This window comes from Triturus cristatus, chromosome 1_2, assembly GCF_964204655.1.
Source record: "Triturus cristatus chromosome 1_2, aTriCri1.1, whole genome shotgun sequence".
NCBI classification, from domain to species: domain Eukaryota; kingdom Metazoa; phylum Chordata; class Amphibia; order Caudata; family Salamandridae; genus Triturus; species Triturus cristatus.
This window is the reverse complement of record NC_140580.1, coordinates 1,139,218,933-1,139,244,680: the sequence shown is the minus strand read 5'-3', so window position 1 is coordinate 1,139,244,680 and position 25,748 is coordinate 1,139,218,933. Positions and strand designations below refer to the sequence as shown.

At 50.0% G+C, this 25,748-nt stretch overlaps 1 protein-coding gene across 2 annotated transcripts in view; it reads right to left on the bottom strand.

The window, feature by feature from the left end:
- Positions 1-346: 346 nt before the first annotated feature.
- SURF1 (SURF1 cytochrome c oxidase assembly factor) overlaps positions 347-25,748 on the bottom strand; it is a 68,106-nt gene continuing 42,704 nt past the window's right edge. For both annotated transcript variants that reach the window (XM_085613870.1, XM_085613872.1), the window contains exons 9-10: positions 23,540-23,621; positions 347-847 (exon numbers count right to left, since the gene is read on the bottom strand). In XM_085613870.1, coding sequence (XP_085469996.1) covers positions 781-847; positions 23,540-23,621 — 149 coding nt within the window. In that variant the 3' untranslated portion in view covers positions 347-780. The remainder of the gene's footprint in view (positions 848-23,539; positions 23,622-25,748) is intronic.

The window sequence follows — 25,748 nt, the reverse complement described above, 5'->3', positions numbered from 1 at the left end:
TGCAATCCCACATCATCCTCAAAATCAGCGGCAGCATCTACATAGACAACACAACCACAGCACACCTTGACAAGTCAAATAAGATTACGGAATGACATGGAAACCTTGGAACAATTTGGAAAGTCACTCACAGACTACTGAAGGTGCTGCAATGACAATAACATAACATGCACCAAGATTCTCACACTCTGTCCACTTGTCCTAAGCCTGCACAATTGTGGCAATGGTGACGTGATGGGAAAGTAAAGTTCTAGCCATCTGAAAATGATTTTGAAAACTATGCAACCAGATTTCCACTCTACTTTCCTTGATGCAATTGTTAAATACATCATGAATGCAGATATCATCACTTCAGTAGTTCCTTATTTATTTGTAATAAAAACTGCTCACGCTGTGCTTCATCCATGAATCCCAAAAGACACCAGAAACTGATTTACAAAGTGAAATTAGCCCAGAAGCTATTTTCAACATTCAGTTAATTCTCTTCACGCACACTCAAGTTCTGAAATTATTTAACCGGTGTATATCTTCATTGCAAAGTTCGAATGTAGTAGCCAATCTTGACAATATTGTAGATCTCTGGAGTGCTGAAAACCACTTGGGCACTTGTGTCGGGGAGGGTGGCAATATTAATTGCACATGAGGTTTCCCATTGTCCTGGGTGCACTTCATCTTAACTGAATCCAAATGTAGCAGATGAGAAGTGGGTACACCTTCCCCACTTATCTCCAAGCGCAAGTGTCCGTCTACTTGTCTACTCTAGGAGCTGGCTTCCATCTTCTACACTGGTAACTTCATGAGGAACTTCTTGCACCAAAGGTATGACGTTGCCGCACACAGTCCATACCTGCAAGACCAAAGGGGACACTCAGTGGAAAAGAAGAGTAATGTTCAATTTAAAGTAGAAACCACTTCTCATATGATTTATATTTTACCAATCATCAGTTCTGCCACTGAAAAATGAGTTGTCATCACCAGGTAACTTGTAACTAAACATGTTTTGTGCTTGTACTGTATAATGTATGCAGCGTCCTCAAGGGGCTGGCTAAAGTTTGGATTTACATCAGCTTCTCAACACCCTGTTGCAGGGTATAACTACAAAAGGTGTTGGTTGTAGTTTTACTTATGTAAAAAGTGCTGGGTGATGAGTGTAAGGTTCAGAGATGTGCTTAAAACGGTGTTGCAGCGTCGCTGTGCTTAAAGTATGAAGTGTGAAAATCGAAGCAGTCACACATGCGGATAGTTACTCCCTTTGGGTGGTCTGTTTTGTACAAAAGAAGCCCCCATGCATGTGAATCAGTGGACCCACAAGTAATATACAATATGGATTTGCACATGAGTGACAAATGAACTGTTAAGCCATCAGAGAAGGATATGTGGTCCATCCTGAAGCAAGAGCAGATTAACCCCTGGAGACAGTAATAAACAACCACAGAATACTTGCAAAAGTGTACACCAGAGTGCCAGAAGCCCAAAATATGGAGGCACAGTTAAACAACCAAGGCATGCTAAGTGGGTTTCACCCAGGAATAACAGAGTGCCAAACATCATACAACCAGTTGTAATAGAGTTGAGTGCCGCAGGACATTCAGGAAGGCCATGGGTCAGAGTTATTTATTCATACGGTGCAGCATTCACCAAAGGGCATCATGGCGCTAGGATAATCAACAGGCAAAAACACAGATGGACAGCGAGACAGAAACAGCTAAAAGCAAAGTTAGCAGAACAGATGAGTTTTATGTTATTTTCCCTAGAATGAGCAGAGTTCAAGTTAAAGTGTCGATCCAATGGAAGAGCATTGTACAGTTTGGGGCCAAAGATCTCAAAGGAGAGGCTGCCACAATGCTACTTGTTTCTAACACAGAATGCTGAGAAAGGCAAGTGAGCAGAAGTACAGGGTTCTAGAAGGAACATGAGGCAAAAGAGAGAGCAGCGTGGGGCCAGAGTGACAGAAACCCTTTGGTACCAGAAACAGTGAATGCACTGCTAGAGCAGGAGCAAGCAGCAAGCAACTAAGATACGATCAAATCTCTGTAGACTACAAGCCACCTGCACTGCCATGTAGATCACAGGAATGGCGCTACATAGAGCTGTGGTAGAAGGACTGAGCAGTTCATCAATAAAAGGTGCTTGCAAAACCCTCTGGTGTAGACAGTGTTTTAAAAACAAACCCAAAGAAAATGGGTTCAACTAGTGATTCTGCAATAGCAAAGCATTTAAGCTAATGAATAGAGCAGGGTTGTGGATGTTAGAGGAGTGAAACATGTGTGGAGTTCTGGACCTTAAAAACTGGGAAGAAGCCACATGAAGTCACCCCTTAACCATTCTGTCATATACCTAGACTCTAGGATGGGACTGTAGGAGAGTAGGGTCTGCAATCCTATGATCACCCAGATTTTTTGCTTTTGCTTCATTGGTTTACGACTTTCTCCGGCTGTGGGCCTGCCAATCAGACCCACAGCCTAGCTGTTCTCTCTCGAAATTAACACACATGTACATTAGGTGCATCCACTAATTGGAACTGGGCCGCCTTGTCAGTCCCTGTCTCAGCATACCACAGGTATCCAGGGCATCGGTGTACCCAGGGCCTACCAGGGGCTGAAGCATGTATTATGCCACCCCTGGAATGGCCGCCCAAATCTGACACAACTGGCTGCACGACAGCTGGGGCCACGTGGTGTAATCACCCGTTGCTGTAGGTGTAGTATTCCTACACCTAAACCCTAAAATGGACACATGGATTCCTATCAGTCACTCCTATAGCAGGCCTTATCAATCCTGAAGGCAGAGTGCCGGGAATCATGTGGGACGGTGCTCTGGCGCGAGCTGAGCCCGTCGACGGCTTGCGGAACCAAGTCCTAATAGCCGTTCCATGGTGACGCGGGCCAACTACTTTTAATGCATTATAATCCTTGCGGTTATTTGCTAACTTTGGCATCACATCACCTACACATGTCGAGTAAGGTGTCATACGAATGGGAATACGAACCCCTCGCCAGTCCTGGCGACGGGGTTAGCATTCCCCCCTTTTAGAGGGACACGACATGGAAGTAACCTTGAACCCCGGTTAAAGTTGACTCAAGCCTCAGCATCACAAAATGGATGCTGCCACCAGACACAAGTCTGACCTCCTGCTGCTGGGGGACCTTCCAGCAAGGGGAGCTTGGACAAAGGGTTTCCTGTCGAGGGCGGTGTTAGCACCATCCCAGACGGGGTTTGTGTATCCCAGGTAGGCAGGGCTGAAAGGAAGGTGATTGCAAGTGGCACCCCGGTGCTCACTGTGCATAGCCCGGCTCAAACCAGTTGCGGGGGCACACCAGCCCCTGAGCTGGCGCGAAGCCGGACAAAGGATAGGGGTGTAACCACCCCCCTCCTGGCTCCACCCATAGGTAGAACCTAGTCACGGGCCAGCCCCTTTTCTTAGAATAAAGGTAGGAGCGAGTCCCCTTCCCAAATTGGATAATCAGATAATCGGATAACTCCGAATCACGAACCACTTTCCACGAAAGGAACTCTTGACTATTTCTGAAGACTCTCCCTTGTGGCTAAGGAGTAGCCACCCTGCACCAGCAGGCACCACCTAAGCGCTTGCGGTTTGCTGTACGTCTCCTACGGATCAAGACTGCCCAGCTCGACGAGACCCGAGTTCCCTGCCATCTCTGACCTTTTACCTACCTCATCAGCCCAGCTGAGAGTCGTAGGTGTGACGAGACCTGCGGGACCGGCTATCTTCAGAACCTGCACGACGCTTATCTAGCACGCCCACCGAGGGACCCTCGAGTGAGTGCACCTAGGGTTTGAGAAGCCCTAAAACCCTGAGCAGCTCCAGCATCGAAGTCTGTCTCCCCAGCATCCACGAGATCTGCGTGGGGGCCCTTCCGCTTCTTGCTGTTCCCAGCGTTGTCCGACCACTTGCCGACCGGCTTGTGGCCCTCTTCACGACGCTTCAAGATTATTTGCATCACCGGTCTGGTTGCTCCAGACTGGCTCTTGCTCCCCTTCAACAGAGGAGTACCACGGACCCTCCTGGTCCACTCCCGACGCCATCGGGACTCCCCCGCTTGGGTTGCCACTGCCAAGATCCGCTGCCCCTTCCTGGGCCCAGCATCATCGACAGCAGACACCTTCGTGGGACAGCTCGCCCTCCATCCTGGTCGCCGCCGCGCCTCCTGGTCCGAGGAACAGCCGAGTCAGACGTCACCCACTCACCTGGTCGAGGTGACTTCAGCCGGTACCCCCCTGGTACCCACACGATCGCTGGCTAGCGGTTGAGAACTGAGTCCCCTCTGCTTTCAGGTTTCCTTCACCACCGATCCAGGCTTGGATCGCTCTGAACATCGTCACTGGTCGCCTGCCAGCAACTTCTTCTTTCAGGCTCCTGAGACTACACGAGGACTCCCGACATCTTGCCGAACTTCACGCAGCCGCAGCCTCCGGGCTAGGTAACTCGAGCATCTCGGTGCTCCATCGCAGGTTCGCTCTACAAGTGTCCAGTTCCTTTTTCGTTTAGTCCCACTGATCGGAACACTCCGGAATCAGTACCTCCAGACTCTAACCATTCGCATTTCACTGTTAGTGTAGATGGTTTCTCGTGCCCCTCGGGCATTTGTGTAAATTGTGCAACTGAAGTATTTTCCTAAGAGTTTTGTAGTGTGCTTAGCTCCCTGACTCATAAAGAGCCAGGGTAGTCTTGTTATAAATAAATATCCTTTTATTTTCATAACAACTTGTGTGGAGTCCTTTCACTTGGTGTTCAAGGGGTATATGTGATGGTAAACAGCTGGCTTAACACGCCCTCTAGAGTTTAGCCTAAGACTGCTCGTATCCACGCTACTAGGATAGCTGGTCTATAAGGTTGACTTACAACCAATCATCAATAAGGGTCGTTTGGAATGATACACAGTGATCACTAGAATAGTGAGCACTACATATCAGGCCAACTTCTCACATTGGTGAGCAGCGGTTGGGATTTGAGCTTGCTGTTGTTTTACCACACACGTATCCTAAGAATATCGCAGTGAAAGATCACATAAGTACCCAGGTACATATAACTTAACTTAGAATACTCCGAGTTCTACTGAGCCGGCTGTTGTAGTGTAACAGGGCTTAGCACACCCTGACTACAACTCTTAGCAAGGGATCAGTAGGTAAACCCATAGTGTAGGTAGGTGCAACACTTACACCCCACTAGAAAAGCATGTCGGTCCACGGAGAGTCTGCAGGGACTCCCTTAGTGGTCAGTGACCCTCCACAGGTCGTGTCACGATATGCAACTCTTAGCTTCAAGGAGATGAGACAACTGTGTGCCTCCAGGAAGCTAAACCAGGGTTCTAACCCTACCATCGCAATACTGATAGGTCTCTTAGAGGCGTACGATGCTAGGAGGTCCTCTAACCCAGGTCCCCCCAGTGCAGATGGGAACATGCCTCCCTTAGAGGGAACCCTCGGTGACCCAGACCTCGACCTCCACACGGAGGAGGACGAGGACGAGTTATCGGGAGACGAGGCAGACAAAGGTCCAGTGGTAGTCGGCAGGCTTACAAGGACCAACTTAAGCAGGCATGAGAATGGAACTGGGGGAGCCCCGGGCCCACGCTCAAGCAGGCTTAACCTTGGGAACGGACGAGCTAGGTCTCTCTCCAGAGGCTCTGGCAGATCGGTTCATACACATGTCTCTCAGGCATCTTCTCAGAGAGGAATGACGTCCCCTCAGAGAAGGGAGCATGAAGCGAAGATGAGGGAAGTCAATCTGAGGATCGAGCGGGAAGAACTTGCCCTCGCCAAAGAAAGACTTGCCTTGGCCCGAGAGCAGAAATTAAGTGGGTTAGACCCCACTGGTGGCAGCATTCTCAATAGAGAGAAAGACAGGGGTATAGACACTAGACACCTGAGTAAAATAGTGCCCCCCTTTAAACAAGGGGACGACATCCACAAGTGGATAACTGCCTTGGAGAGGGCCTGCACTGTCCAGTGCGTCCCCCCAAGTCAGTGGGCAGCTATACTGTGGCTTTCCTTTGAAGGTAAAGGAAGGGACAAGCTCCTCACTACAAGAGCTGAGGATGCTAACAACTACCAAGTCCTGAAGAACACACTGATTGATGGGTTCGGCTTAACCACGGAACAGTACCGGGTGCTGTTCCGGGACACCCAGAAAATTCAGTCTCAGGATTGGGCTGACTTTGTCGATTGTGCCACTAAGGCTTTGGAAGGCTGGTTGCTGGGTAGCAAGGTTACTGATTACACAGGATTGTACAATCTTATCATGCGAGAACAGATTTTAAACAACTGTCAAAACCAATTGTTGCATCAGCACCTTGTCGACTCGGATCTGACCTCTCCCCAAGAATTGGGAAAGAAGGCAGACAGATGGGTCAGAACAAGGGTCAAGCAGAACCAGAATCAGAACCAGGGTGGTCAGAAGAAAGCAGACCAAAAGGGTAACAAGAACGAACAAAATGACCAGAAGTCTTCGACAGGTCCCCAACAAACCAAAGAGGGTGGGGGTCAGGCTTCACAGAAGAAGAAGACTCAAGAAGGCCAGTCAAAAAGGTGGTGCCAATACTGTAAAAGTAAGACTCACTGGTTTAGTGAGTGCACCAAGAAAGGAGGGCAAACTCCTGCCACTGCAGCCCCTAAGGCACCTGCGCCCCCTAGTACAGTCAGCAGTGGTAGTGCGCCTCCCAAGGCATTAGTTGGGTTAACCTTGGGAACCGAGGGGAGTGACGACTTAGTCGGCACGCTCACTCAGGCCGTCCTTGTCTGTACAGGGGATATGGATATGTCCCCTGATGCCAGTCCCAATACTTTGGGCAAATACAGACAGACACCTTCGATAAATGGAAAAGTGGCTCAGGCCTACAGGGACACGTGTGCCAGTGTCACCATGGTGACGCCTAACTTCGTGGACCCTGGACAGATCATGCTAGGTACCAGTTACCTAGTGACCAATGCCAGCAACGTCACTACCAATCACAGTATGGCAGTTGTTGATTTCTCCTGGGGAGGGGTAAGTGGCCCGAACAAGGTTGTGGTTAGTTCAGACCTCCCTGTAGAATGTCTGTTGGGCAATGATTTGGAAACGTCACAATGGTCAGAAGTGGAGCAGAGGACTCACATGGAGATGTTAGGCTTGCCAGCACATGTCCTTGCTGTGACCAGGTCACGGGCCAAAAGATGCCCCACTGAACAGGTGCTGGATCCTGGAAGAACGGACCAGACACCTTCCAAGAAAAGGAGCAGTAAGGGTAAGGCTTCGCCTTCCCCCTTGCCCCAGGTCGTGGATCAAGTCTCCGAGGAGGCTGACCTTAAAGAACTGAGGGAAACTGAGCCGCAAGAGCTTGAACCTGGTCAGGTTGAGTTTCTGGGCTCAGGGGGACCCTCCAGGGAAGACCTGGGGAAGGCACAGTTAGACTGCCCCTCACTTGAACCCCTCAGACAGCAGGCCGCTGCTGAGGCTGCAGGGAACGCCACAGGTACCCACAAAGTGTACTGGGACGATGGACTCCTGTACTCCGAGGCAAGAGACCCCAAACCTGGTGCGACCAGGAGGCTGGTCATCCCCTTGTCTCTGAGAGGTTTCCTTCTCACCTTGGCCCACGAGATTCCCCTTGCAGGTCACTTAGGCCAGAATAAGACTTGGGACAGAATTGTTCCACACTTTCACTGGCCCCACATGTCCGAAGATACGAAGGAGTTTTGCCGCTCCTGTGTCACTTGCCAAGCCAGTGGTAAGTCAGGTGGCACGACAAAGGCCCCCCTCATACCACTACCAGTGGTGGGGGTACCCTTTGAACGGGTGGGGATCGACATTGTCGGACCAATGGAACCCCAGACAGCATCAGGGCACAAGTTTATACTGGTGGTGGTGGACCACGCCACCAGGTATCCTGAAGCTATTCCCCTTAGGACCACTACAGCACCTGTGGTGGCACGGGCCCTACTTGGAGTGTTCTCCAGAGTGGGCTTCCCTAAGGAGGTCGTCTCAGACAGAGGTGCAAACTTCATGTCGGGATATCTGACTGCTATGTGGAAGGAATGTGGTGTCAACTACAAGTTCACCACACCCTATCACCCACAATGCAATGGGCTTGTTGAGAGATTCAACAGGACCCTAAAAGGGATGATTCACGGACTACCTGAAAAGCTTCGGCGGAGATGGGATGTCCTGATACCCTGCCTCTTGTTCGCCTACAGAGAGGTCCCGCAGAAGGGGGTTGGCTACAGCCCTTTTGAGCTTCTGTTCGGACATCCTGTAAGGGGACCCCTTTGTTTGGTAAAGGAAGGATGGGAGAGACCTCTCAGAAAGCCGGCATCAAACATTGTGGACTATGTGCTCGGTCTCCGCTCGCGGATGGCGGAGTACATGGAAAAGGCGTCTAAAAACCTGGAGGCGAGCCAAGAATTACAGAAAGCTTGGCACGACCAAAAGGCTGTCCTGACTGTGTACCAGCCTGGACAGAAGGTGTGGGTGCTGGAGCCAGTGGCCCCAGCAGCACTCAAAGACAAATGGTCGGGGCCCCACACGATCATTGAGCAAAAGGGAGAGGTCACCTACTTGGTAGACCTGGGAACTCCCCGGAGCCCCCACAGGGTGCTCCATGTAAACAGGCTCAAGACATATGTCGACAGGGAGGGCATGGGCTTGCTCATGGCCACAGATGAGGGACAGGAGGAGGAGAGTGACCCTCTCCCAGACCTGCTCTCTCAGAACCCTGACGATGGATCAGTAGATGGTGTTGTCTTTTGCGGCAGCCTCTCTGGACATCAACAAGAGGATTGTAAACAGGTTCTTCAATCCTTTCGACATATGTTCTCTCTGACACCCAGTCAGACCAAGTGGTGTACCCATGAGGTCGACACTGGGGACAGTCTGCCCGTAAAGAGTAAAATCTATCGGCCACCTGATCATGTCAGAGACTGCATCAAGACAGAGGTGCAGAAAATGTTGGAGCTGGGAGTCATTGAACCCTCGGACAGCCCCTGGGCTAGTCCCGTAGTGCTCGTGCCGAAACCTCACACCCAGGGCGGTAAGAAAGAGATGAGGTTTTGCGTGGACTACAGAGGCCTCAATGCGGTCACTAAGACTGACGCCCACCCGATACCAAGAGCAGACGAACTTATCGACCGGTTGGCCTCGGCCAACTACTTAAGTACGTTTGACCTGACAGCTGGGTATTGGCAAATCAGGTTAGCTGAGGAGGCCAAGCCCAAAACAGCATTTTCTACCCCGGGTGGGCATTATCAGTTCGTGGTAATGCCCTTTGGTTTGAAAAATGCACCTGCCACCTTCCAAAGGCTGGTGAATCGAGTTCTCACTGGGTTGGACGACTTCTGTGCGGCGTATCTGGACGATATCGCTGTTTTTAGCTCCACCTGGGAGGATCACCTGGTCCACCTGAGGAAAGTGTTAGAGGCCCTGCAGAAGGCAGGCCTCACTATCAAGGCCACCAAGTGCCAGATAGGGCAGACACAGGTTGTATACCTGGGCCACCTTGTAGGTGGAGGCCAGGTTCAACCATTGGAGAGCAAAATACAGGCCATCCAGGACTGGGCTCCTCCAACCACCCAGACTCAGGTTCGAGCTTTCTTGGGCCTGACTGGTTATTACCGGAAATTTGTCAGAAATTATGGATCCATTGTGACCCCGCTAAACGACCTGACAAGTAGAAAGATGCCAAAAAAAGTTCCGTGGACAGCAAGCTGTCAGAAGGCATTCGATGACCTAAAGCAGGCCATGTGCACAGCACCTATCCTAAAGAGTCCAGACTACTCCAAACCATTCATTGTCCAAACAGACGCTTCGGAGCTGGGTGTGGGAGCTGTTCTATCGCAACTGAATTTTGATGGTCATGACCAGCCCATAGCTTTTATTAGCAGGAGGCTGACCCCCAGAGAGAAGAATTGGTCAGCTATTGAGAGGGAGGCCTTTGCTGTGGTTTGGGCCCTGAAGAAGTTGAGGCCATACTTGTTTGGCACTCACTTCAAGATTCAGACCGACCATAAGCCCCTCTTGTGGCTAAATCAAATGAAGGGTGAAAACCCCAAACTACTTAGGTGGTCCATTTCCCTACAGGGGATGGACTTCACAGTGGAGCATAGACCTGGCACTGATCATGGCAATGCAGATGGGCTCTCCAGGTATTTCCACTTAGAGCAAGAAGACTCACCTGGTCAAGGTTAGCTTATTGTCCCAAAGTTTGGGGGGGGGTCATGTAGGAGAGTAGGGTCTGCAATCCTATGATCACCCAGATTTTTTGCTTTTGCTTCATTGGTTTACGACTTTCTCCGGCTGTGGGCCTGCCAATCAGACCCACAGCCTAGCTGTTCTCTCTCGAAATTAACACACATGTACATTAGGTGCATCCACTAATTGGAACTGGGCCGCCTTGTCAGTCCCTGTCTCAGCATACCACAGGTATCCAGGGCATCGGTGTACCCAGGGCCTACCAGGGGCTGAAGCATGTATTATGCCACCCCTGGAATGGCCGCCCAAATCTGACACAACTGGCTGCACGACAGCTGGGGCCACGTGGTGTAATCACCCGTTGCTGTAGGTGTAGTATTCCTACACCTAAACCCTAAAATGGACACATGGATTCCTATCAGTCACTCCTATAGCAGGCCTTATCAATCCTGAAGGCAGAGTGCCGGGAATCATGTGGGACGGTGCTCTGGCGCGAGCTGAGCCCGTCGACGGCTTGCGGAACCAAGTCCTAATAGCCGTTCCATGGTGACGCGGGCCAACTACTTTTAATGCATTATAATCCTTGCGGTTATTTGCTAACTTTGGCATCACATCACCTACACATGTCGAGTAAGGTGTCATACGAATGGGAATACGAACCCCTCGCCAGTCCTGGCGACGGGGTTAGCATTCCCCCCTTTTAGAGGGACACGACATGGTTGGAAGTAACCTTGAACCCCGGTTAAAGTTGACTCAAGCCTCAGCATCACAAAATGGATGCTGCCACCAGACACAAGTCTGACCTCCTGCTGCTGGGGGACCTTCCAGCAAGGGGAGCTTGGACAAAGGGTTTCCTGTCGAGGGCGGTGTTAGCACCATCCCAGACGGGGTTTGTGTATCCCAGGTAGGCAGGGCTGAAAGGAAGGTGATTGCAAGTGGCACCCCGGTGCTCACTGTGCATAGCCCGGCTCAAACCAGTTGCGGGGGCACACCAGCCCCTGAGCTGGCGCGAAGCCGGACAAAGGATAGGGGTGTAACCACCCCCCTCCTGGCTCCACCCATAGGTAGAACCTAGTCACGGGCCAGCCCCTTTTCTTAGAATAAAGGTAGGAGCGAGTCCCCTTCCCAAATTGGATAATCAGATAATCGGATAACTCCGAATCACGAACCACTTTCCACGAAAGGAACTCTTGACTATTTCTGAAGACTCTCCCTTGTGGCTAAGGAGTAGCCACCCTGCACCAGCAGGCACCAGCAGGCACCACCTAAGCGCTTGCGGTTTGCTGTACGTCTCCTACGGATCAAGACTGCCCAGCTCGACGAGACCCGAGTTCCCTGCCATCTCTGACCTTTTACCTACCTCATCAGCCCAGCTGAGAGTCGTAGGTGTGACGAGACCTGCGGGACCGGCTATCTTCAGAACCTGCACGACGCTTATCTAGCACGCCCACCGAGGGACCCTCGAGTGAGTGCACCTAGGGTTTGAGAAGCCCTAAAACCCTGAGCAGCTCCAGCATCGAAGTCTGTCTCCCCAGCATCCACGAGATCTGCGTGGGGGCCCTTCCGCTTCTTGCTGTTCCCAGCGTTGTCCGACCACTTGCCGACCGGCTTGTGGCCCTCTTCACGACGCTCCAAGATTATTTGCATCACCGGTCTGGTTGCTCCAGACTGGCTCTTGCTCCCCTTCAACAGAGGAGTACCACGGACCCTCCTGGTCCACTCCCGACGCCATCGGGACTCCCCCGCTTGGGTTGCCACTGCCAAGATCCGCTGCCCCTTCCTGGGCCCAGCATCATCGACAGCAGACACCTTCGTGGGACAGCTCGCCCTCCATCCTGGTCGCCGCCGCGCCTCCTGGTCCGAGGAACAGCCGAGTCAGACGTCACCCACTCACCTGGTCGAGGTGACTTCAGCCGGTACCCCCCTGGTACCCACACGATCGCTGGCTAGCGGTTGAGAACTGAGTCCCCTCTGCTTTCAGGTTTCCTTCACCACCGATCCAGGCTTGGATCGCTCTGAACATCGTCACTGGTCGCCTGCCAGCAACTTCTTCTTTCAGGCTCCTGAGACTACACGAGGACTCCCGACATCTTGCCGAACTTCACGCAGCCGCAGCCTCCGGGCTAGGTAACTCGAGCATCTCGGTGCTCCATCGCAGGTTCGCTCTACAAGTGTCCAGTTCCTTTTTCGTTTAGTCCCACTGATCGGAACACTCCGGAATCAGTACCTCCAGACTCTAACCATTCGCATTTCACTGTTAGTGTAGATGGTTTCTCGTGCCCCTCGGGCATTTGTGTAAATTGTGCAACTGAAGTATTTTCCTAAGAGTTTTGTAGTGTGCTTAGCTCCCTGACTCATAAAGAGCCAGGGTAGTCTTGTTATAAATAAATATCCTTTTATTTTCATAACAACTTGTGTGGAGTCCTTTCACTTGGTGTTCAAGGGGTATATGTGATGGTAAACAGCTGGCTTAACACGCCCTCTAGAGTTTAGCCTAAGACTGCTCGTATCCACGCTACTAGGATAGCTGGTCTATAAGGTTGACTTACAACCAATCATCAATAAGGGTCGTTTGGAATGATACACAGTGATCACTAGAATAGTGAGCACTACATATCAGGCCAACTTCTCACATTGGTGAGCAGCGGTTGGGATTTGAGCTTGCTGTTGTTTTACCACACACGTATCCTAAGAATATCGCAGTGAAAGATCACATAAGTACCCAGGTACATATAACTTAACTTAGAATACTCCGAGTTCTACTGAGCCGGCTGTTGTAGTGTAACAGGGCTTAGCACACCCTGACTACAACTCTTAGCAAGGGATCAGTAGGTAAACCCATAGTGTAGGTAGGTGCAACACTTACACCCCACTAGAAAAGCATGTCGGTCCACGGAGAGTCTGCAGGGACTCCCTTAGTGGTCAGTGACCCTCCACAGGTCGTGTCACGATATGCAACTCTTAGCTTCAAGGAGATGAGACAACTGTGTGCCTCCAGGAAGCTAAACCAGGGTTCTAACCCTACCATCGCAATACTGATAGGTCTCTTAGAGGCGTACGATGCTAGGAGGTCCTCTAACCCAGGTCCCCCCAGTGCAGATGGGAACATGCCTCCCTTAGAGGGAACCCTCGGTGACCCAGACCTCGACCTCCACACGGAGGAGGACGAGGACGAGTTATCGGGAGACGAGGCAGACAAAGGTCCAGTGGTAGTCGGCAGGCTTACAAGGACCAACTTAAGCAGGCATGAGAATGGAACTGGGGGAGCCCCGGGCCCACGCTCAAGCAGGCTTAACCTTGGGAACGGACGAGCTAGGTCTCTCTCCAGAGGCTCTGGCAGATCGGTTCATACACATGTCTCTCAGGCATCTTCTCAGAGAGGAATGACGTCCCCTTAGAGAAGGGAGCATGAAGCGAAGATGAGGGAAGTCAATCTGAGGATCGAGCGGGAAGAACTTGCCCTCGCCAAAGAAAGACTTGCCTTGGCCCGAGAGCAGAAATTAAGTGGGTTAGACCCCACTGGTGGCAGCATTCTCAATAGAGAGAAAGACAGGGGTATAGACACTAGACACCTGAGTAAAATAGTGCCCCCCTTTAAACAAGGGGACGACATCCACAAGTGGATAACTGCCTTGGAGAGGGCCTGCACTGTCCAGTGCGTCCCCCCAAGTCAGTGGGCAGCTATACTGTGGCTTTCCTTTGAAGGTAAAGGAAGGGACAAGCTCCTCACTACAAGAGCTGAGGATGCTAACAACTACCAAGTCCTGAAGAACACACTGATTGATGGGTTCGGCTTAACCACGGAACAGTACCGGGTGCTGTTCCGGGACACCCAGAAAATTCAGTCTCAGGATTGGGCTGACTTTGTCGATTGTGCCACTAAGGCTTTGGAAGGCTGGTTGCTGGGTAGCAAGGTTACTGATTACACAGGATTGTACAATCTTATCATGCGAGAACAGATTTTAAACAACTGTCAAAACCAATTGTTGCATCAGCACCTTGTCGACTCGGATCTGACCTCTCCCCAAGAATTGGGAAAGAAGGCAGACAGATGGGTCAGAACAAGGGTCAAGCAGAACCAGAATCAGAACCAGGGTGGTCAGAAGAAAGCAGACCAAAAGGGTAACAAGAACGAACAAAATGACCAGAAGTCTTCGACAGGTCCCCAACAAACCAAAGAGGGTGGGGGTCAGGCTTCACAGAAGAAGAAGACTCAAGAAGGCCAGTCAAAAAGGTGGTGCCAATACTGTAAAAGTAAGACTCACTGGTTTAGTGAGTGCACCAAGAAAGGAGGGCAAACTCCTGCCACTGCAGCCCCTAAGGCACCTGCGCCCCCTAGTACAGTCAGCAGTGGTAGTGCGCCTCCCAAGGCATTAGTTGGGTTAACCTTGGGAACCGAGGGGAGTGACGACTTAGTCGGCACGCTCACTCAGGCCGTCCTTGTCTGTACAGGGGATATGGATATGTCCCCTGATGCCAGTCCCAATACTTTGGGCAAATACAGACAGACACCTTCGATAAATGGAAAAGTGGCTCAGGCCTACAGGGACACGTGTGCCAGTGTCACCATGGTGACGCCTAACTTCGTGGACCCTGGACAGATCATGCTAGGTACCAGTTACCTAGTGACCAATGCCAGCAACGTCACTACCAATCACAGTATGGCAGTTGTTGATTTCTCCTGGGGAGGGGTAAGTGGCCCGAAAAAGGTTGTGGTTAGTTCAGACCTCCCTGTAGAATGTCTGTTGGGCAATGATTTGGAAACGTCACAATGGTCAGAAGTGGAGCAGAGGACTCACATGGAGATGTTAGGCTTGCCAGCACATGTCCTTGCTGTGACCAGGTCACGGGCCAAAAGATGCCCCACTGAACAGGTGCTGGATCCTGGAAGAACGGACCAGACACCTTCCAAGAAAAGGAGCAGTAAGGGTAAGGCTTCGCCTTCCCCCTTGCCCCAGGTCGTGGATCAAGTCTCCGAGGAGGCTGACCTTAAAGAACTGAGGGAAACTGAGCCGCAAGAGCTTGAACCTGGTCAGGTTGAGTTTCTGGGCTCAGGGGGACCCTCCAGGGAAGACCTGGGGAAGGCACAGTTAGACTGCCCCTCACTTGAACCCCTCAGACAGCAGGCCGCTGCTGAGGCTGCAGGGAACGCCACAGGTACCCACAAAGTGTACTGGGACGATGGACTCCTGTACTCCGAGGCAAGAGACCCCAAACCTGGTGCGACCAGGAGGCTGGTCATCCCCTTGTCTCTGAGAGGTTTCCTTCTCACCTTGGCCCACGAGATTCCCCTTGCAGGTCACTTAGGCCAGAATAAGACTTGGGACAGAATTGTTCCACACTTTCACTGGCCCCACATGTCCGAAGATACGAAGGAGTTTTGCCGCTCCTGTGTCACTTGCCAAGCCAGTGGTAAGTCAGGTGGCACGACAAAGGCCCCCCTCATACCACTACCAGTGGTGGGGGTACCCTTTGAACGGGTGGGGATCGACATTGTCGGACCAATGGAACCCCAGACAGCATCAGGGCACAAGTTTATACTGGTGGTGGTGGACCACGCCACCAGGTATCCTGAAGCTATTCCCCTTAGGACCACTACAGCACCTGTGGTGGCACGGGCCCTACTTGGAGTGTTCTCCAGAGTGGGCTTCCCTAAGGAGGTCGTCTCAGACAGAGGTGCAAACTTCATGTCGGGATATCTGACTGCTATGTGGAAGGAATGTGGTGTCAACTACAAGTTCACCACACCCTATCACCCACAATGCAATGGGCTTGTTGAGAGATTCAACAGGACCCTAAAAGGGATGATTCACGGACTACCTGAAAAGCTTCGGCGGAGATGGGATGTCCTGATACCCTGCCTCTTGTTCGCCTACAGAGAGGTCCCGCAGAAGGGGGTTGGCTACAGCCCTTTTGAGCTTCTGTTCGGACATCCTGTAAGGGGACCCCTTTGTTTGGTAAAGGAAGGATGGGAGAGACCTCTCAGAAAGCCGGCATCAAACATTGTGGGCTATGTGCTCGGTCTCCGCTCGCGGATGGCGGAGTACATGGAAAAGGCGTCTAAAAACCTGGAGGCGAGCCAAGAATTACAGAAAGCTTGGCACGACCAAAAGGCTGTCCTGACTGTGTACCAGCCTGGACAGAAGGTGTGGGTGCTGGAGCCAGTGGCCCCAGCAGCACTCAAAGACAAATGGTCGGGGCCCCACACGATCATTGAGCAAAAGGGAGAGGTCACCTACTTGGTAGACCTGGGAACTCCCCGGAGCCCCCACAGGGTGCTCCATGTAAACAGGCTCAAGACATATGTCGACAGGGAGGGCATGGGCTTGCTCATGGCCCCAGATGAGGGACAGGAGGAGGAGAGTGACCCTCTCCCAGACCTGCTCTCTCAGAACCCTGACGATGGATCAGTAGATGGTGTTGTCTTTTGCGGCAGCCTCTCTGGACATCAACAAGAGGATTGTAAACAGGTTCTTCAATCCTTTCGACATATGTTCTCTCTGACACCCAGTCAGACCAAGTGGTGTACCCATGAGGTCGACACTGGGGACAGTCTGCCCGTAAAGAGTAAAATCTATCGGCCACCTGATCATGTCAGAGACTGCATCAAGACAGAGGTGCAGAAAATGTTGGAGCTGGGAGTCATTGAACCCTCGGACAGCCCCTGGGCTAGTCCCGTAGTGCTCGTGCCGAAACCTCACACCCAGGGCGGTAAGAAAGAGATGAGGTTTTGCGTGGACTACAGAGGCCTCAATGCGGTCACTAAGACTGACGCCCACCCGATACCAAGAGCAGACGAACTTATCGACCGGTTGGCCTCGGCCAACTACTTAAGTACGTTTGACCTGACAGCTGGGTATTGGCAAATCAGGTTAGCTGAGGAGGCCAAGCCCAAAACAGCATTTTCTACCCCGGGTGGGCATTATCAGTTCGTGGTAATGCCCTTTGGTTTGAAAAATGCACCTGCCACCTTCCAAAGGCTGGTGAATCGAGTTCTCACTGGGTTGGACGACTTCTGTGCGGCGTATCTGGACGATATCGCTGTTTTTAGCTCCACCTGGGAGGATCACCTGGTCCACCTGAGGAAAGTGTTAGAGGCCCTGCAGAAGGCAGGCCTCACTATCAAGGCCACCAAGTGCCAGATAGGGCAGACACAGGTTGTATACCTGGGCCACCTTGTAGGTGGAGGCCAGGTTCAACCATTGGAGAGCAAAATACAGGCCATCCAGGACTGGGCTCCTCCAACCACCCAGACTCAGGTTCGAGCTTTCTTGGGCCTGACTGGTTATTACCGGAAATTTGTCAGAAATTATGGATCCATTGTGACCCCGCTAAACGACCTGACAAGTAGAAAGATGCCAAAAAAAGTTCAGTGGACAGCAAGCTGTCAGAAGGCATTCGATGACCTAAAGCAGGCCATGTGCACAGCACCTATCCTAAAGAGTCCAGACTACTCCAAACCATTCATTGTCCAAACAGACGCTTCGGAGCTGGGTGTGGGAGCTGTTCTATCGCAACTGAATTTTGATGGTCATGACCAGCCCATAGCTTTTATTAGCAGGAGGCTGACCCCCAGAGAGAAGAATTGGTCAGCTATTGAGAGGGAGGCCTTTGCTGTGGTTTGGGCCCTGAAGAAGTTGAGGCCATACTTGTTTGGCACTCACTTCAAGATTCAGACCGACCATAAGCCCCTCTTGTGGCTAAATCAAATGAAGGGTGAAAACCCCAAACTACTTAGGTGGTCCATTTCCCTACAGGGGATGGACTTCACAGTGGAGCATAGACCTGGCACTGATCATGGCAATGCAGATGGGCTCTCCAGGTATTTCCACTTAGAGCAAGAAGACTCACCTGGTCAAGGTTAGCTTATTGTCCCAAAGTTTGGGGGGGGGTCATGTAGGAGAGTAGGGTCTGCAATCCTATGATCACCCAGATTTTTTGCTTTTGCTTCATTGGTTTACGACTTTCTCCGGCTGTGGGCCTGCCAATCAGACCCACAGCCTAGCTGTTCTCTCTCGAAATTAACACACATGTACATTAGGTGCATCCACTAATTGGAACTGGGCCGCCTTGTCAGTCCCTGTCTCAGCATACCACAGGTATCCAGGGCATCGGTGTACCCAGGGCCTACCAGGGGCTGAAGCATGTATTATGCCACCCCTGGAATGGCCGCCCAAATCTGACACAACTGGCTGCACGACAGCTGGGGCCACGTGGTGTAATCACCCGTTGCTGTAGGTGTAGTATTCCTACACCTAAACCCTAAAATGGACACATGGATTCCTATCAGTCACTCCTATAGCAGGCCTTATCAATCCTGAAGGCAGAGTGCCGGGAATCATGTGGGACGGTGCTCTGGCGCGAGCTGAGCCCGTCGACGGCTTGCGGAACCAAGTCCTAATAGCCGTTCCATGGTGACGCGGGCCAACTACTTTTAATGCATTATAATCCTTGCGGTTATTTGCTAACTTTGGCATCACATCACCTACACATGTCGAGTAAGGTGTCATACGAATGGGAATACGAACCCCTCGCCAGTCCTGGCGACGGGGTTAGCATTCCCCCCTTTTAGAGGGACACGACATGGAAGTAACCTTGAACCCCGGTTAAAGTTGACTCAAGCCTCAGCATCACAAAATGGATGCTGCCACCAGACACAAGTCTGACCTCCTGCTGCTGGGGGACCTTCCAGCAAGGGGAGCTTGGACAAAGGGTTTCCTGTCGAGGGCGGTGTTAGCACCATCCCAGACGGGGTTTGTGTATCCCAGGTAGGCAGGGCTGAAAGGAAGGTGATTGCAAGTGGCACCCCGGTGCTCACTGTGCATAGCCCGGCTCAAACCAGTTGCGGGGGCACACCAGCCCCTGAGCTGGCGCGAAGCCGGACAAAGGATAGGGGTGTAACCACCCCCCTCCTGGCTCCACCCATAGGTAGAACCTAGTCACGGGCCAGCCCCTTTTCTTAGAATAAAGGTAGGAGCGAGTCCCCTTCCCAAATTGGATAATCAGATAATCGGATAACTCCGAATCACGAACCACTTTCCACGAAAGGAACTCTTGACTATTTCTGAAGACTCTCCCTTGTGGCTAAGGAGTAGCCACCCTGCACCAGCAGGCACCACCTAAGCGCTTGCGGTTTGCTGTACGTCTCCTACGGATCAAGACTGCCCAGCTCGACGAGACCCGAGTTCCCTGCCATCTCTGACCTTTTACCTACCTCATCAGCCCAGCTGAGAGTCGTAGGTGTGACGAGACCTGCGGGACCGGCTATCTTCAGAACCTGCACGACGCTTATCTAGCACGCCCACCGAGGGACCCTCGAGTGAGTGCACCTAGGGTTTGAGAAGCCCTAAAACCCTGAGCAGCTCCAGCATCGAAGTCTGTCTCCCCAGCATCCACGAGATCTGCGTGGGGGCCCTTCCGCTTCTTGCTGTTCCCAGCGTTGTCCGACCACTTGCCGACCGGCTTGTGGCCCTCTTCACGACGCTCCAAGATTATTTGCATCACCGGTCTGGTTGCTCCAGACTGGCTCTTGCTCCCCTTCAACAGAGGAGTACCACGGACCCTCCTGGTCCACTCCCGACGCCATCGGGACTCCCCCGCTTGGGTTGCCACTGCCAAGATCCGCTGCCCCTTCCTGGGCCCAGCATCATCGACAGCAGACACCTTCGTGGGACAGCTCGCCCTCCATCCTGGTCGCCGCCGCGCCTCCTGGTCCGAGGAACAGCCGAGTCCGACGTCACCCACTCACCTGGTCGAGGTGACTTCAGCCGGTACCCCCCTGGTACCCACACGATCGCTGGCTAGCGGTTGAGAACTGAGTCCCCTCTGCTTTCAGGTTTCCTTCACCACCGATCCAGGCTTGGATCGCTCTGAACATCGTCACTGGTCGCCTGCCAGCAACTTCTTCTTTCAGGCTCCTGAGACTACACGAGGACTCCCGACATCTTGCCGAACTTCACGCAGCCGCAGCCTCCGGGCTAGGTAACTCGAGCATCTCGGTGCTCCATCGCAGGTTCGCTCTACAAGTGTCCAGTTCCTTTTTCGTTTAGTCCCACTGATCGGAACACTCCGGAATCAGTACCTCCAGACTCTAACCATTCGCATTTCACTGTTAGTGTAGATGGTTTCTCGTGCCCCTCGGGCATTTGTGTAAATTGTGCAACTGAAGTATTTTCCTAAGAGTTTTGTAGTGTGCTTAGCTCCCTGACTCATAAAGAGCCAGGGTAGTCTTGTTATAAATAAATATCCTTTTATTTTCATAACAACTTGTGTGGAGTCCTTTCACTTGGTGTTCAAGGGGTATATGTGATGGTAAACAGCTGGCTTAACACGCCCTCTAGAGTTTAGCCTAAGACTGCTCGTATCCACGCTACTAGGATAGCTGGTCTATAAGGTTGACTTACAACCAATCATCAATAAGGGTCGTTTGGAATGATACACAGTGATCACTAGAATAGTGAGCACTACATATCAGGCCAACTTCTCACAGGGACGCCCTGGGAAGAACAGTGGAATAGGGAGGGGTGCTGGGCTCCGTTGGGGAAGGACATAAGACAGGGAAGGCAGCCTTGGGCGCGCACAGGGAGTGGAAATCATAGGCCCAACTTCGTCCTGGATGGGAGGCCAAGGATAAGGGCTGAGGTCAAGAGTAATGACACTGCTTCCAGAGACAACCAAGATGTTGGATGTTGTCTCTAGCCACAATAAAGGGCAGGTTTAAGGTAAAGAAGACCATTCAAGCAGACCATGTTGAATCAAAATACTAACACGAAGAAGATTGCTACTTCACAACGCAGTAACACTACACATCTGCTCTCAGAACACTTTGACCTGAGCAGTGCTCCGCTGCCCTGGTTAGGTTTATACAACTAGCACATACATTCATACATGTTCACCTATTAGTTGGCGTAAGAAACAACCAACCCTGCTCTCCTGCTGACAAACAGTCCAACATTTATTTATTTAATTTCTAAGTACAAATGTGATGGCAATGCTAAGTCACAACACGTTTCAGCCTCAAATGGCCTTGTTCAAGGAATAAGGCTGAAACGTGTTGGGACTTAGCACTGCCATCACATTTGCACTTGGAAAGTAAATAAATGTTTGACTGTCTGTCAACTGGAGTGCGGAGTTGGGTGTTCATTACACCAATGAACAGGGGGAAATTGTAAGCAGCTCAACTTGTCCGTTTTTTTCGCTTGCATCCCCTCGATTTAATGTGTGCCAAAACCAAAACATCGAGTCTGCTTCGTGAGTAATACTCATACGTTTATACATACTGACACACCACAAATGCAAAGCAAAATGATGACATAATTGTGGTGTAAAACATTTGGTACATGTAATATATCTATAAATTCCTTTACTGAGCTAGAATGCAACAGGGATCGCATAGGAGAGCCCATGATTTGCACATGCCCCCACCCGTGTGATCCTAATGGACGTCATCCCAGGCCGCCTCTGGACGTCTCCCTTCAGGTACAGGACACCCATTATTCAATACCCATGTTTTTGTTAGTGCTTTTCAATTGTAATCTAACTTTTTTGCATACAATTCAATTGCTATTTGTCAGGCTACTGGATACTCTCTATTGATAATTATATATTGTTTGTATGCAGAGGGGAAAAGGGTATTTATTAGCATTGTTGAGTGTGGGGAGGAGCCATAACTCACGAGAGGAGAAACTTTACGTGGGGCAAAGTGTCCCAAAAGTCAGTTTTGCTAACCAACATCTAAGTTTACACTCGCTGACGGATACGGTGTCTTCTGCAACACACCGCTGAAACACAGAGAACAGATCAGCTTCTTCAATTACTTGTAAGCTTGTAAGCTGAGCCTCTATCCTTCCACATTTTGTCTTAAAAGGAAACGCTCCGAAAAGCTGCCCCTCCCCAATAACAACAAAAATCAAAATAAACCCCCCCATATGGTACTATTGGGTTCTTTACCCTTCTACATTTGAGGTTGTGTGTAGAAGCCATTTACCACATAATTTGGTGGTGAGCCGAAAGACATGTCCTGCCGCCCAATTCCTCTCCAGGGCACACATGTAGTCCTCCGGCCTCCCACATTTTGTTATCACAGGAGAATGTATATGTTCTAGGGAAAGCACGTTATTTCCGGTGATGGCATCAGGAGATTTTAAGGGGACAGAACTGGAGAAGTACGAGGAGGTCCGGAGGGCATAGCATATTTAAAAGCATCACCTCCCTGAGATCTTTAGGCTTCTGGTGAAGACGTGTGCTCATGAAATGCTTCCCCACTAGAACTGAACTCTGTGTCTGAATATTCTCAGATTGAAAACTACTCCCATTAATGTTTGCATAGTGATACATGCACCTCTTCAACGCTTCCTCTGTATTCTTAAACTCCTTTCGCTAGACCTTCCTTCCCTGCTCATTGGCAGGCGCTGGGTCCTCCTTAAAGGCATACAATGTCATCCCAGCTTAAAAAATATATTCTCAATTACTGCAGGCTCCAGCCCTACAGGGACACAAGGACTGCCCCTCAGACTCTTACATGAGCTCCATTCCACTTTGCCGTCTGAACTGGGATCTCTTGCTGTCTCTATAAGGATGCACTTCCCAACCAACATGTTGCCCTTTTGGAAAGCCCGAAGGCTCATCTTTCCATAATGTCACTTATGGGCCTGTAATTGTCAAACGGTATGGTAAATGCTATTTGTACAGCACACCTACACTCCAGCAGATTCATTGGCAGGAGGCAGAGGACTGCGATACTCAAGAGCATGAAACCCAGCCGAAGTGGCTAGTTAAGAAACATGTCTGTGTCCAAAAAGGCACAGAGTCAGGAGGAGGAAGGGATTTTCAAAACACAAGGACTAAGACATGGAACGTCCCACTACTCAATCTATGGCGTATAAATGAAACCCTCCCAAAAAGGCCCCTTGTTTATATCCATCAAACCAGGACTCATGGAAATAACAGGCTCCCATTATTTGTCTTCTTGTCGGTTTGTTCTGGCCCTCACAGAAGATCTTTAACTTCAGTCCAATGCTCTCCTTAGTTATTGTTAGTCCTACTTTGTTGCAATGTAAAGACCTGGACAACCTGAGATGAGAACCTCACCCCGAATATACAGAGAGACTTCACTACAAAGACACCCTCCATCCACCTTTATTTCTGAAGTTAAACATATGGTTGCACAAACAATCTCAAAACTATTTGAAAAAGTTGTGTTTAACCAAAATGCATACCCACACAGGTTAAAATCTATGTCTTACTAAAGAATATCCTGTCCTTTTCTTTCAAGCAGGAAACTCTGCGGACTGCAGCACCATTTACGGTGTCTCTAATTCAAGATCACCCACTTCATAGGTGATATCTGAAGCTTACCAAGTCACGATGTACTGCACATGCTCGTTCCTCAGGGTCACTCGCGTTTGACCCCCGATGGGCCCTCCAGGGACCGTGCTCTCTGCAGGGAACAGACCACAAGAAATAAGGCGATGAAACTAGATCTATACAAAATTACTTCAATGGCAGGCATTCCAATCAAGTTTATGTGAGACTTTCATTGCAACCACATATCGGATAACATTGGATTGGGATCAAATTAATGACTTCAATCACAGATGACAGACTCACAAACCCTTCTTCTCCAAATGTTTTTTTTCTGCACTTTCTGTTGCCAACGTTCTTTAATAAATTCAGATTCTTACAAATACACACACATACTTGCTTTATTTGAATCAAATGTTAATTTTTTTTACATATTATTTTTACTGACGTAAAAACTTTATCAAATCAGGGGCATCAGCGCTGAAGCAGTTGTGGCACTTCCTTTGTTTTATTAGCTCATAGATTCCTCTTTTAGAAAGAGCTGGTTGATCAGTCATTTCCTGCCCTCCATTCTAAAGGCACTACTGTCAAACAAGTGACTGAAGGAAGCATTTATCTATAGTCTAACTAGCCCCACACATCAAATAGATTATCCCTAAACATTTCTTGTGGTAGTCAAGAAATGAGATGGCACCTTGATGAGGCCCCGTCTGACCAAGCAGTGAACTTTCAAAAGTTCAGACGCAAGCTAGACCTCAAGGTATGCAGGTGTGAGGAGCAAACCAGCAGACCTACACGAAAGAAAGCATGCACCTCCGTTTTAGAAAAAGTGTTACAAACACGCCTTTTAAGGAGACACCCTGTATACACTAAGGTTGTTTGTCCTATCCCCAACTGCAGGATTGCCATTGCTGTACAAGATTAATTCATACTAATGATGCACTATGCTACCATGTAGTGCTCTACAAACATTAAGGTCACAAACATCAAGCAGCTGTCACCAGAAATTTTGTTCAAGCACAAAACACAGGGAACATCTCCCAGCTAGGTTGTAGGAAGTTACGCTCTTTGGGGGTATATTTGGCGAGGCTTGATTAGGAAATATCCGGGTCCTGCCACATAACATTCCATAGTTTTAGACCGGTAAGTAGATCGCAGAAGTACCAGTGCAGCAGGGAATCTGAAATTGTAGTAAAGGCTTCCCAGATGCAATATGGTTACCCTAGGTTCAAGCCTTCTTCTCTCCATTTAGTTTTCTTTGTGCTGCCTTCTTCGAGCTAGCCCCAGGTAAAGAACACAGATGTTCTAGTGGGATTTTGTTTCCATGTCTCTTCTCCTACAATCTGACACGGCTTTCATCTCTGGATCAAGTAAACTGCATAATGCATGCTGGCTTTGGCCCCCTCTTTGTTTGGACACCTATTTTGGCAATGTCTGAACTCGAAGAGTAACCTGGCAGGCCACACCCTTTGTTGGGTTCCGGCATAGTAGGAATTTGAATTTAAGAACTTAGGGACAGATGTCCAAAGAGTTTTAGCATTTGGAAATCAGAGGATTTGAAAATTGTAATAGTCTAATCTACAAAACTAATTTAGCAAATCTGAAAAGATATTATAATTTTTTAATCGCTGGATGGGTTTAGAAATAGGTACCTAATCACCGCTTGGAAGGGTGTGTTTATGACATGCCTTCTACAGGGGTGAGAAATGTAATAAAATATCTACTTGTCCATGGGGCAGGTTGCTTCATAAATCTACTGGTAATGTACCTAAATTCACTTGTCCCTTTGGTGCCATGAAGTGTGGCGACAAATTATGGCAGCAATCTCATTATATAAGAACTCTGATATAGCCCCTCTGATTACGCCAGGGCTCATACCATAGTAGTGTTTGAATACTTGCAATCCCCTTATGTTGCCACATTTCCGCAGATTTACATACTGGGGCTGAAGGTAGTGGTAAGCAATAGCTCCAGAGTTAGAATGCCCTTTTGAGTTTGTGCAAACCTACTAACTTGCATGTTTTAAGGATTTTCAACAACCCTTCTCGAATCTGTTCCCATACTGAGAAATGTGGGTAATTTACTCCTGACAATGGCAGACGTAAACCTTCTACCAGAGTTGGGAAAAAAGTGGTTGGACGGAAAGGGAACTTACAAACACTCAGATTTTCGCATGAGCAAATCTACACATGCATATTTGCTCATGCTAAAATGCAATAAACAAATATTTTCTAGGAGTACTATTTCTTGACCTACTTCTGTA